Source organism: Xenopus laevis, chromosome 1S (assembly GCF_017654675.1).
Source record: "Xenopus laevis strain J_2021 chromosome 1S, Xenopus_laevis_v10.1, whole genome shotgun sequence".
Lineage (NCBI taxonomy): Eukaryota > Metazoa > Chordata > Amphibia > Anura > Pipidae > Xenopus > Xenopus laevis.
This window is the reverse complement of record NC_054372.1, coordinates 134,978,879-134,991,763: the sequence shown is the minus strand read 5'-3', so window position 1 is coordinate 134,991,763 and position 12,885 is coordinate 134,978,879. Positions and strand designations below refer to the sequence as shown.

The 12,885-nt window shown below is 39.0% G+C and overlaps 1 protein-coding gene across 3 annotated transcripts in view; it reads right to left on the bottom strand.

Annotated features, from left to right (window-relative positions):
• The window catches only part of tbx5.S (T-box 5 S homeolog), a 57,951-nt gene extending 45,477 nt beyond the window's left edge, over window positions 1-12,474 (bottom strand). The window contains exons 1-3 of one of the 3 annotated variants that reach the window (XM_018244012.2): window positions 12,217-12,474; window positions 8,030-8,190; window positions 6,440-6,534 (exon numbers count right to left, since the gene is read on the bottom strand). In XM_018244012.2, the coding sequence (XP_018099501.1) occupies window positions 6,440-6,534; window positions 8,030-8,176 (242 nt within the window). In that variant the 5' untranslated portion in view covers window positions 8,177-8,190; window positions 12,217-12,474. Of the gene's footprint in view, window positions 1-6,439; window positions 6,535-8,029; window positions 8,196-9,379; window positions 9,867-12,216 lie in introns of those variants that run through there. The other 2 variants (XM_018244010.2, XM_018244011.2) reach the window with 2 other exon arrangements.
• Between the last annotated feature and the right edge of the window lie 411 nt (window positions 12,475-12,885).

Here is a 12,885-nt window from a genome sequence, read left to right as displayed (position 1 = left end):
ATAACTGCCTAAAAGCACTTTCATGTAAGTACTATTTTTAGTGGTACTGATTACCCATCTTCTTCCCAGCTTCTTAAAGGGGACCTTTCACCCTAAGAAAAAATTCCAAATTCTTTTCTACATTGTTAGTTGATTAAAATAAACTTTACTTACACTATATGTATTATTTAAATTGTTTCCTTCAGTCTTGGGATTACACAATCACAGCAAGCAGGCAGCAGCCATGTTGTGGACACTGTTATTAAGATACATTGTGTATCACCCCAAAATCTTGTGTATACTCCAAAATGGGGAACCTAATGCCCATGTGCAGTGTCCTATATAATTATAGAGCCTAAGGAGGGAAGGAGGGAAGGGGCAATGTGAGAAGTGCAGTGACATGTAGGAAGTGCTGAATGTTAAGTGAAAGTAATTGAATGCCCTGCCTTTATGCCACAGGCATAGAGGCGGGGCAGATGATATATGATTGACAGCTCATATATTAAAACACCATTATAACATGTATGGATGTTTGAATGAACAAAAAATGTTGTGTTTCATGTTTAATTTGCTATGGACTTTCATTATGCAGCTTTTTATGTGTAGAGGACAGGTCCACTTTAACCCTCCCTGCTCAACACGTTTTGGCTAAGGGTTCCAACAAATAGATTGGATCTTGTTTCCAAGGGATTAACCTTTGCTAGTGCAGCTCTCTAAGCTGCTGGGCTTCATACTTACAATAGGTTGGCCTAGTTATGTGTAGGTGCTGCATTTTTTACCTGCATGTCAATGTTTCTAGAACATAACAATAAATATACATACATCCATACATATAAACAGTGACACAACAGAAGGATTCTCCAAAGTATCATAACTTTTTCTGCTCTTGATGAAACCTGAAACAGTCAGTTATAGCCTACAGTCTCCAAACATCTTGGTGGCAATATAACTTACAGTAACAATATCAGAAATAACTACCACCAAAGGCATATTAGCTTCCACTTTTCTGGCTTTAATATGTTAGAAATGTAATGCCAGAGCAGAATAGCCATAGTACTCGCACCTTGCGCCTATTCTGTGGGACTCCACAAACAAATTAACAACTATTTGTTGTATACACTGTTTACTCCGACTGATTAAATACAATGTACAATTTAAAATCTGTTATCACATGCTCTTTGACAAAAAAGTGGGAAATACGTGTTTGAAAAGGCAGCTAATACAGATTTTTAATTAGAAATGCAACTTGCTAAAATGTTGAAGAACGCATTGCAATAGTTGTAATAGTATAATATTAAAAATGTTATGTTTTCTCTGGCTGCAGAATGACTTTGTTTCCCATTATAGTAAGAGGTAGATGTGCCAGAGTCATAGCGTGTAATGTAGTTTTTGATAAATATAAACTTTGTCGTTTTGCTTTGCAGTTTACTTTATGTCAAATACAAATTTTAGAAATCATAATTCTTCATCTAAAAAATGTCCTATGCTGATAGAGTTCAGAGGACAGCAAAGCACTGGATCATTTGTCAGACTGCGGAAAGTAGTACAGCAGCCCTAGCCCCTAAGACATTTACAAAGAGACCATGTTTAATGCTATTTTGCCATTAGGCCATACAGTACAGCCCTTTAATAAGTAGATCTGTCATCCTTTTGTTTAGCTTAAAAGTAACGTATAAAGGAACAGCTTATTGTATCCTAAGAACGTCCTTCTTTGTATATTTACACTTACATGTTAGTTGTCACTCTCATTAATTTCCTAGGCACAGACAGTCTCCATAGACACCAGTGAAACTGTTCCCCAGTCAAAAAAATTGTTTTCTTTTATTTTCTGCAGAGAGTTCACACAATCACTATAGCAGCTCTCATTCCTGCATATAAAAGCATATACAAAAGGAACAGTATGCTCTTATGAACACTATAGATGTATGCTTTTGTATGTATGTGTATATATATATATATATATGTATGTATATATATATATATATATATATATATATATATATATATATATATATATAGTAGATAATGTACCCCCTACTGTTATTTATAAACATATTATGTCACCGAGGAGTTATGTGACCATATAAAAGCACGAGCCGAAGGCCGAGTGCTTTTATACAGGTCTCATAACTCCGAGGTGCCTTCTAATATCTTTATAAATTTCAGTAGGTGATACATTATGCATTATAATCTACATTTTGTGTAAAATTTCGGGAGGGGGGTGGGGGGGGTTAGAGGGGTCGGCATCCAATTCTGGTCGCCGGTGTCCAAATCGGGCATACCGGTGTTCAATTTGAGCGCAGCAGTGTCAAATTCAGACTCGCTGCATCAAATTCGGTGGCCGGGGACCCCTGTTATAACCGGTGCGTTCTGACGTCAAAACGCACCGTTTATAAGGATATAATTTACAGTATGGTCCCATAGGGAAATGACCAGACTGTAGATTATATAGATATATATATATTTATTTATTTATTTTACTATGGGTTATTTTTCTCTCCACTTTTTAATCCATATGCCCCTAGGTATCAGGGGTTACTGAGAAAACAACAAGTCTCCAGTGGTCTGAGGAGCTGCCCAGCCTAGGACAAGGTGCCTACTATACTTTTCGAACAGTCCACTCATAAGGGGTATATTTATCAAAATGTAAGATTAAAGCTCATCATAGAAACATTTAAAGGGGTTGTTCACCTTCCAAACACTTTTTTTCAGTTGAGTTGTTTTCAGATTGTTCCCCAGATATAAAAACGTTTTTAAATTGCTTTCCATTTTTTATTTTTTTATCACCTTTCCAAAATTGAAGTTAAAAGTTAAATGTTCGTTTCTCTGGTGTTTCAGTCTGGCAGCTCTGTAATCCAGGAGCAGATTCTGAACTGTTAGGGTGGTAGCACATATGGCTACTGGGGTAAATTAGTCGGCAAGCAACAAATCGCCTCTTCTTTGGGCGACTTATCTCCCGTAAATGCCTTCCCGTCAGCTAGAATGTAAATTGCCAGTGGGATGGCAATAGGATCGCTTCGATTTTCCAAAGTCGCCCCGAAAGCTGAAGCGTTCCGAGTGCCATCCCGCCGGCAATTTACATTTTATCTGGCGGGAAGATGCTGGGCGACTGATCTCCCCCAGTAGCCACTTGTGCTACCACCCTTACAATTGGAAACATTTAGTGGCTACATGAGTTAATACACAGTAGTATCTGGAATATTAGCAACTATTGTATCAATTCTAACAGCTGCCTAATGAAACTCAGGGATTTTGCTCAGCAGGGACAAAGATAACAAATGTATCAACTAAATGTATCAATTTAGAACAGTTACAGAGTCGGAGACCCCCCTGCCAGAGCTTCTTTAGAAGGTGAAAAAAATAAAACTTTACACTTCAGTTTTAGAAAAACGATCACAAATAGAAAAAAGAAAGTAATTGTAAAATGTCTTTATTTCTGGTGTACAATCTGAAAACAATTAAACTGGAAAAGGTGTTTGAGTCCCCCCCCCCCCTCCCATTTGATAAATACGATTCTAAAAATCCTATAAAAATGAATAGAAAGTAGTTTATATCTGTGGTGACTGGCAGTTTGATAAATCTGACCCATTATATAATCATATATTCAAATAAACTTCTCAAAAGCAAAATGGCATTTATAGTTTTTATTAAAAAAAGATCTACGTTTTGAAGAGAATTTCTTATACTTTTAATAGTTATTCCCTAACTGTAACTATTAGTGCTGTAACTGCACAGGATAGTCACTAAGGAGCTTCCCGTGTGGCGCAATCGCTAGCGCTGCGTTGTTTTATTTTATTTATAGGGTTAGAAAATAACAAGTGGGCAGGGAGAAGTTTCCGAATCCGTGTACTTGTATCGTACAAAAGAGAACGGGAGTTTGAAGTCTTTTTTTTTTAAAGGCGACCAGTTTCCATGTAATTTATCATGGAATAGACTTGTGAAAAAAAAAGTCAGTGGGGACTATGCTTATCATGTCAAATTGTAGCCAATTTGATTCCCAGTTTTCACAATATTTATAAAAGAAAAATCGAATTGATTTCTATGAGCTATTTGGCTATGATGATAAACATAAAACAAGCAGCTCGACCTGCATTTATTTAATAAAGGCTTTAATAAGGATTCCGTTAATCCAGGTTTTAAACTATTGCCGCGCTTCTAAACAAAGCACAACAGCGCAAACTGCTTCTTGCCTTAAAGCGAGACTTTTGTATCGTTTGAAATTGAAATGATCGCGGGTTCGCGGCTGCGTGTGAATAATATTTATTCCAATCGTTGTAGTTATTGTTAGTATTGGGACCAATAATAGTACTGTTGGTGCAGAGCTATGCAGTGTTTCTCTGAAAACTGCCAATGTGATTTACATATAATAATAGTAATAATGACTTTTCCGTTTATTTATTTTTTTGTGAAAGGTATGGACTCATCATTTGGCCACGTCATATAGTTTTGATAAATAAAGCCTTGTGTGACAGTTTGATTGCAGATGAGATCCCTTAAACCCCCCCCCCCACTTACCAAACATATTAATTCAAACAAAATATATTTCCATACTAATGCTACATATTATTTGACAAAACAGAAAATAAAATCGCAGTAATTGTGGCCCTATGATAAAGTTAAACATTAGCTTTCTTTTGCAATTTTTTTTTAGTTAGATGAGAATATAGTTCCAACAGCAGTTGTATAAATATATGGGATAGCCAAGCATTCTAGAACTTTCAACTACAATTGTAACAGAGTACATCTGGGAACTCTAATGGAAAAATTCGACCAACAACTTTCTGCGTCAGCTCAGTCGGTAGAGTCAAATGAGAAAAGTCACACAGTTTTATTTCAGTGGCAGATGTTCTGTACAGTATGTACAATTTAATATTCTGAAACAACGGAGCGTAGAACTGAAAGGATTCTTGTACCCTGGGGAAAGTTCAATTAGAGTATTCTATCGCCCAGGATATAGGATGGACACACGGGCTGTTTTCAGAGATGGGCAGTAAGATCACCAGGCTTGATGGACATACTCAGGTTTCCACTGGAGTATTGGCAGCAGCCCTGGGTCAGTGACTGTAAACACATTGCACTGGTCTCTGAACTAATTATTGGGGCATAATTATCTGAATTAATGAAGAAATTCACCCCGAAATGTTTTAAATTGCCCCACCCCACACCAGATTCTCTAAAAAATAGCTGATCATGTAAGGCTCTATGGGAGGAATCTGCAGGCTGCGGCTCTGTGGCTGTAGTTGAACTGAAGCTTTCAGTATCCCAAGACAGATGATGGCGGTTGTTGGACCAGCAACTATTGGAGACTACTCAGGGTGCATATACAGTACATATGTCGGTATGAGGTGCACACCTGCGCTTCCAGTGTTTGGACAAGTTTCAAATGCACCGTTTTCTTGTAGTGTGAGTTAATAATAAATAAAAGCCAGGCAGCACATTCCGGTAGTGCAGGCAGTGTTTGGAGCTGGCCCCAGGCCGACCCTCTTTCCCTTTATCTGTACATTGTGGTCTTTAGAAAATAGTGTAGCCTGCCTTTTCATATCCATTACAAGTAAATGTCCTATTAATTTTTTTTCTTGCCTTTATTTTTCTGTCTTTTCTTTCACGTGTATTTATGAATTTCTTAACTATTCTACTCTAGCCGTTTCTTTCCAGAATTTGTCTCATTCTGTTTGCAGCCATCTTTTGCATCTTCTCGTCCTTTTAATTTATTTCTCTATATTCTACTTTAACCCATTAACGCTTTGTTCTAGTCCATTTCCACTTCCTCTCATTATTTCCCTTTCACTCTCATTAGTCCTCTCCCTCTTTCCTCTTGAGTTTCCCTCTGCTTTACTTCCCCTTTATTCTCTTTGTCAGTTCCCTTTTCCCCCTCTCCTTTAGTTCCCCTTCCCTTTCTTCTTACCATTGGAACCACTCTCTTTTAAATCACTTTTCATATACTGCAGCCTTTCTTTTTTAATTTCTTTCATCCTCCACTATTCCCTTCCTTCTCTCAATACCCTTTATTTTTCCTATTATTTCCCCTTCACTGTCTCCTTCTATTTTTCCTTCTTAATTACTTGACAGCCATCTTTTCTTTAAGTTCCCCTGCCCTCTCTCCCTCTCCATCACTCCCCTTCCCTCTGTCTCTCAGTTTTAGTTTCCCTAGCCCCCTCTCATTTACTTCCTATTGCCTCTGATTTATTTCTCGTTCCCTCTCTCTCCTTCCCCTTTAGTTCCCCTGCCGCTCTAACTTGCTCTATAAAGGATTTCATTGCCCTGGAGTCCAGCCTGAGACATTTTTATATTCACAGTCAGGAATATGAAGTATAAAAAACGGTGCCTTTTATTGAAACCTGACAGATGGTTTAATGAACAAAATAATTGGCCAGGACTTGTGATTAATAAAGACTGTACAAAGAATGCACTCCTCCGAACCAGCTATTATTGTATTATATTCTCAATGTGATTCTCTTACCTTCCAGCCTTAGTAATAATCATTTCTGTGCCAACTTCATGAAATTTCAGCCATAGTTCTCTCTCATGCAAAAACACCTTAATGCCTTCCATTCCCTAGGAACAAAAGACATAAAAGTATAAATACACAGAAGCTATAACCTGGCACAAGCCCGTGTTCTCCTACATTTCTGCCTGCCTCCCCTTTTTGTGTGAAACTGCGTTAAAGCAGAGCTGGTCCAACTTAGAATTTTCCAATTAAACTGGTGTTTTAATATGTGTGTATTTAGTGAGTTGTAATGAAAAGATCAACTTCCTGTCTGTCCAAATGTTCCAATGCCAATTAGTGTTCTTTAATGAGAAAATGTATAGTTAAAGTGATACTGACACTAAAAAAATATTATTCGGAAAATTAATGTACATTAAAAGTTACCTATAGCTCATGTTGATCGTTTTTCACTCATAGTGCTGCTTTTGTAACTAAATGTTACTAACAGGTCCTAAACATGTTTTGCCAACCTGACTGTCCCTTCTCAACATGTCAGTTAAAATTTCTAATGCTAACAGACTGCTGAAGCTCAAATATGGCAGCCCCCTCATACAGGAACATGGGGGATCAGATGGGTAATATAAAAAGATCTGTAAATACTTTTATGGCAAGACTATAGGTAGCATGCAAAGACAATATTATAATAGATGTACTGGTGTCAGTGCAAATTAATGTGTTTGAAGGATGGGTTTGAATAGGGCTTTAGAGTGCCTGTCTGTTTAGTCAGAAAATAAAAATATAACAGCTTCGAGAGATGTTTATATTTACGAATATATTTACGAATATATTCCATGGCTAAAATGTATTTGATGCATCTATCCTTCATCTATGGCCTCTTCTCTTTGCTGCCTTATACGCTAATGGGATATGATGTGCCTCTGGAGCAGATCCTTAGTTTGGCATGAATATAATTTATATATATATATATATATATATATATATATATATATATATATATATATATATATATATACTCAAGAAAGATGCTGCTGCACACCAGGGTTTATTGTGAAAAGGTTAGTCCTTTATTTGATCAAATAAAGGACTAACCTTTTCACAATAAACCCTGGTGTGCAGCAGCATCTTTCTTGAGTGAATATTGCATCTCTGTATTGCACCCAGGTATGTAACTCCTTATGTGTGTGCCCTAGCCTTCCGTTGCATATATATATATATATATATATATATATATATATATATATATATATATATATATATAAATATCACAATCATTTCGTGTATTCTTAACCATTGGAGTATTGGTTTGAAATATATGTGATATCTGTCTATGAATAACAATCGGTGGCCAGTGTACCAGTGCTTTAGTGAATATCAGTGGGGCTCATTTATCAACACAGGGCAAATTTGCCCATGGGCAGTTACCTATAGCAACCAATCGGTGATTAGCTTTTTAAAGCCAGCTGCAAGTAGAACAATGAATGCAGCAATTTGATTGGTGGCCATGGGTTACTTACTGCCCATGGGCAAATTTGCCCAGTGTTGTTAAATAACCCCCATTATGTACAATGAACAAATGCCAGGCTGTGGAAATGTCTCTCTTACCTGCTGGGTAAATGCAGCCTGAGGAGAGGTGGGGGTCTTGCTGCTTGCCCCCATTTGATTGTCCTGTTTAGGCTCGCACTGGAGCTCTTTGGGCTCTGCTTCCACAGGGGTATCAGGCATCCCATAAGCCTCCTCTGTGTCCGCCATATTCCAGTGGGAGGCTGCACTGAGAGGAGACAAGCAGTCATAGATCTGTAGTTTGGCCCCTGTGTGTCTCCCTGACATGGGATTAGAGTCAGTGTCTGTCAGTTTTTTTACACGCTACTAGCTGGCTTATTCATGTGGAGAAGTGCCTGTTACTCACACATAACTGAACTGGCCAATATATAGGGCTGCAACCATTATTCACTGCAGTGTCACGTGTGTGTATCATTTATATAGAATCATCTCTATGTATAGGGCTGCGCACCCCACTCCACAGACGCACCCAAACAAAAACACGAACAGTTTTGGGAGGACTTGGACCAAGTCATCCATTATCTGTGGCTTTCCTTACAATACATTCCCACCTGTCGCTGCCCCTGAACACATAGACAGATAGGAACTGAGAACTACAAAGTAAAATATTTATTCAGAGATGGAATGTCTCATGCACTTTTATAAGAATCTAGATTTTTTTTTCAAACAAGATCATGTCTCACTTGCGCTTTATCCAATAAGAACAGTTATTGTGTTGTAATTTATTTAAAAAAAATGTTACATTCGATAAAGTGGTGCTTAAACAAATCTGCGCCTGATTCTGCCTGTACAGCGCTATATTTCCATTGCACATACAGTGGATATCGCATCCCCTGCAATTACCTCTACAGATACAACAACAGCTCCCCCCTTTCTGGATGACACACTGCAAAAATATTTTGAATGCATCTGTGTTGTATCATTAAAAGTCAGATATATGTTGTTTTTTCGGGAATTAAAAGCCTCAAAGTAAACGTCAGAAACGTAAATGTATTGAAAATGGATATTAGCTTGGTATTTACAGATACACACACACACACATACTGATAAAACACTGGCCATAAGAGCACATTAGCGCTAAACCTTTTTATGTACAATCCACAGTGTGAATAAAATATTAGTTATAATGTTGGAGGAGAAATACAAAATGATGACTTTGAGAGTATGTATTATACATATATGGTAGAAATAGGTGGTTTATGTGCTTATACACCTCCTGCTGCCATGTGCGGCAGATCAGGCCTTCTGTTGTGCTCTACAAATGTTGGATTTCAGCCTGTATTTGAGTGCCAGAGCCTAAGGGGACCCAGTATTTGGCGCAGAGCAGCTCCCAAAGCGCTGGCAGTGAGTTTGCTCCTAGGCTTCCCTGCTGTGCAGTGGGGGAAACAATACCTGTTCGTGGCTCCTTCAGTCCTTTGTCAGTAATAAAGGCCCCTGCAGAGTCTCCAGCTCAGTTCTTCCCTTCCCAAGAAAATAATAGCAGAGGCTGGATCCTTCCCATGGAATCAACGTTAAAATGGGGCAGAAATGAGTATCTAGAGCCCAGCAGCAGCAGCGGGTAAGGGGGTCGCCTTCCTCATTCCGCGTTACATTTGCTCCTTGACTGCCAGGAAAACCTGGGATCTCCTTCGCAGCCACAGCGGTTTATTTTCCGTGCAATCAGTGTGAGAATGTCAGTGAGGGAGAGATAAATCCAGCCGGCCTTATCGTTGTGTTGGGGGAGAAGCTCCTTCCCAAAGAGGCAGGGGGTTAGCTGGTAGAGATGGGGTTATGGAAAGGGCATCAGTGAGGCTGAGGAGTGCGAGATCTCTGTCCTGTGTCTCCTTTCTGTGTGTGTCTGTGTAGAGGCCAGTGCGCGTTGGATGGAGAGAGAAATGCAAGCTGTTGCGCACACACTCACGCACAGTCTGGTGTAATGATGGGGAGGGGAGAGCAGCACTGGTATTGCACAGACACTGCCCAACCACTAGCTCTGCTCCACTCTTACTGCCTGGCTCCTTCCATCACTTCTGCCTTCCGCATAGTTCCCACTACTTTATGGATCTTCCCTCCTTTACATTTCTCTCTCTATATATATTAGCCAGTTGTTTCTCCCCCAACCTGTTTTCTCCTCCACTGTCTTCCCCATCCAAAACTACTAAATGATTCTCTCCCATTGCCAAAATATACTGGCTGGCTTGAACTGCAAGGGTTAATTGGGGTAATCAGGGCGTTCGTGTTATTTTAATTCTCCCCCAATGAATCACATCACAGTCGTTTCCTTGGCCGCTCGCCTCCTCCCAGCACTAAAACTGGAGGATATTTTGGGGGGCAAACTGCAAGTTTACTGTAATGGTGTTGCCATGCCAACCCTCATCTGTAGCAAGCAAACTGCCCCTGACTGTCTCCTTGGACTGGTTTGCACACAAAAAAAAGCAAAGATCAAAGATGTAAAAATAGATATTCTAGTCTCAGGAATGCTCTAAGATTTAACTTGATGGTGCAATGTATACAAAGCAGCGAGGCCGGCTCCAATAAAATAATCAAACCGTCATCCTGAAGGGAGATTGCTTTTATCTTGGTCCCCCTCATCTCTGTCCTCGGCTCTGGGAAGGAAAACACCCTGCAGCCCTCAGCACACACATCCTTGTCCCAAAGGCTCGCTCTCTATTTTTTTTTTTTAGTTTAGTACCAATTCAACTGTATTTGTTTAGAGGGATATGTTTGGCACTTACCATATAATTGTATATATTAAATACACATATATGTATTATAGGTTTCTTGCATGTGTGCTGCTACAAAATACATTGATGACCTAGAGCACCGCTCCACACCTCACTACTTCTGTGTATCTGTGCATAATAGTAAGTAAGGCAATAAGAACAGACTTCATCTGATATTCTGTATGTGTATGTGTTCTGTTTTTGTGTGTATATTAGAAAAACAGAATTTCCACCAGTTAAAGGGGATGTAAACACGCATATATAATTGAAGAACGTGCAATTCTAAATATGTGTTTTTACACCATGTGAAATTTTTCAGCGGTTATTTGTAAATGTAATTGCAATCAATTCTGGCTATTCTTAGCACTCTTGGTTTTGACTACTGAAACAGTATAGTAGACGCCAGCTCATTCACAGACTCCTGAAGAAGCATGCAAGCCATGGCTTGGCTGTAGGCAGGCTGCCCTGCTACACAGTTTCAGGAGTCAGAACCAGCGATGCAGAAATGGATAGACAACCGATGTCTTGAATTACAGTAACCTTTAGAAATACCTTAATAATAAAGTTATTGAAATGGTATATTAATTAGAAAGTTACTTAAAATTACACATTCATTAATTAGGAAAACTTATGTTTTAGAGAAAGCATCTCCTGATTTATCTGTAACAGTCACAGGCCACCTAATATGACAGTTCCCAGTAAAGTAGTTCCCCGGTTCTAAAAATGTCTTTCGTTTTTTGGCTTTGCCTAATCAGCGCCCTTATCGGTGTATTTGCGGGCAGGCCGCACAGAGGTGAAATGTACAGGCTGGCAGGGCTACAGTGTGATGGGCTCACATTAGAAATAAAGGTGTCTGTGCTTATATTGGCAAATCTGTCTTCTGTAGCTGCTTTGGGTCCCTCGGAAAAAATATTTGTGGGAGACCCCCAGGTAGGACCCCGATAAGGCACGTTATGGTATTCATCTTATTCTTCATCACTATCCTTTACCAGCTTAGAAGTGTGCTCAGTGCACTACCCTGGCAGCATAAATTTGGTAAATGAGTTGTCTGTGCACATTGCTAATTTAAATGCAAACTACCTCTACACGTATCAGTATCAAGACTGATAAACAGTTATGTATGTATATAGATTTGTGTATGTGTGTGTTTATATATATATATATATATATATATATATATATATATATATATATATATATATATATATATATATATAGATATAGATATAGATATATATATAGATATATATAGATATATATAGATATAGATATATATAGATGTATAGATATATAGATATATAGATGTATAGATATATAGATATATAGATATATAGATATATAGATATATAGATATATAGATATATATATATATATATATATATATATATATATTGTCTTCTTGATAAAATAAGTGTAAGGTGTTGATGAAAACAAATATATTTAACTCCCAATGTTTAGCTCTCATGTTTATTGGCAAAACGACTGCCCTATTACATATTACGTGACATTATTGGCCTTGGCTCTTACCTTCAAGCAGTGGCACTGGCAAGGAATTCCTAATGGCAGGCACTGTGTAAGGGGCGATGGTCTCTTGGGCTCCTGAACTCTCAGGTACAGGTCCTTGAGCCACACCATAAAAACTCCTCCTCTTCTTTGGGGAAAGGTTCAGTTTTAGGAAACTTGTCTGTCCTGTTGCAGCGGAAGGCCTGGCAGTTGCGGGTATGAAAATGCCAGGGAAAGGAATGATGCAGCGGCGGATGAGTGTCCGCCAATAAGCTGAGCAGGCGCGCACACTGTGCTGCCAGGGAGAGCGGCGTTAGCTGTGTGTGACGTCACGTCGGCCTGCCTGTGCTGTGTGTCTGCTGATGGGAGCGCTCCTATCTCTTAGATACACCACTGACTGAGTCTGCACCGGGGGTTGGGGGAGTCAGGCCTTCCCTAATTAAATGCAATAATTGACCTTGTTGCGGGAGGGAGATGGGACGGTAATTACTGTGCACTGAGGTCAATACTGTAATGCAGTTTGGGGATAAACTTGCCTGCTCTGATAGTTACATTGCCTACTAAAGGAAACAAAGCCTGGGTTATATTTAGCAGCAGATAACCTGCATGAACCTTGCCTTTTTAAGGGGCTCATTCTTTGCCACTGTTAAGGGTAGGGGGGCCTGGAACCCAGTTCTATAGCCCTTTAACTCC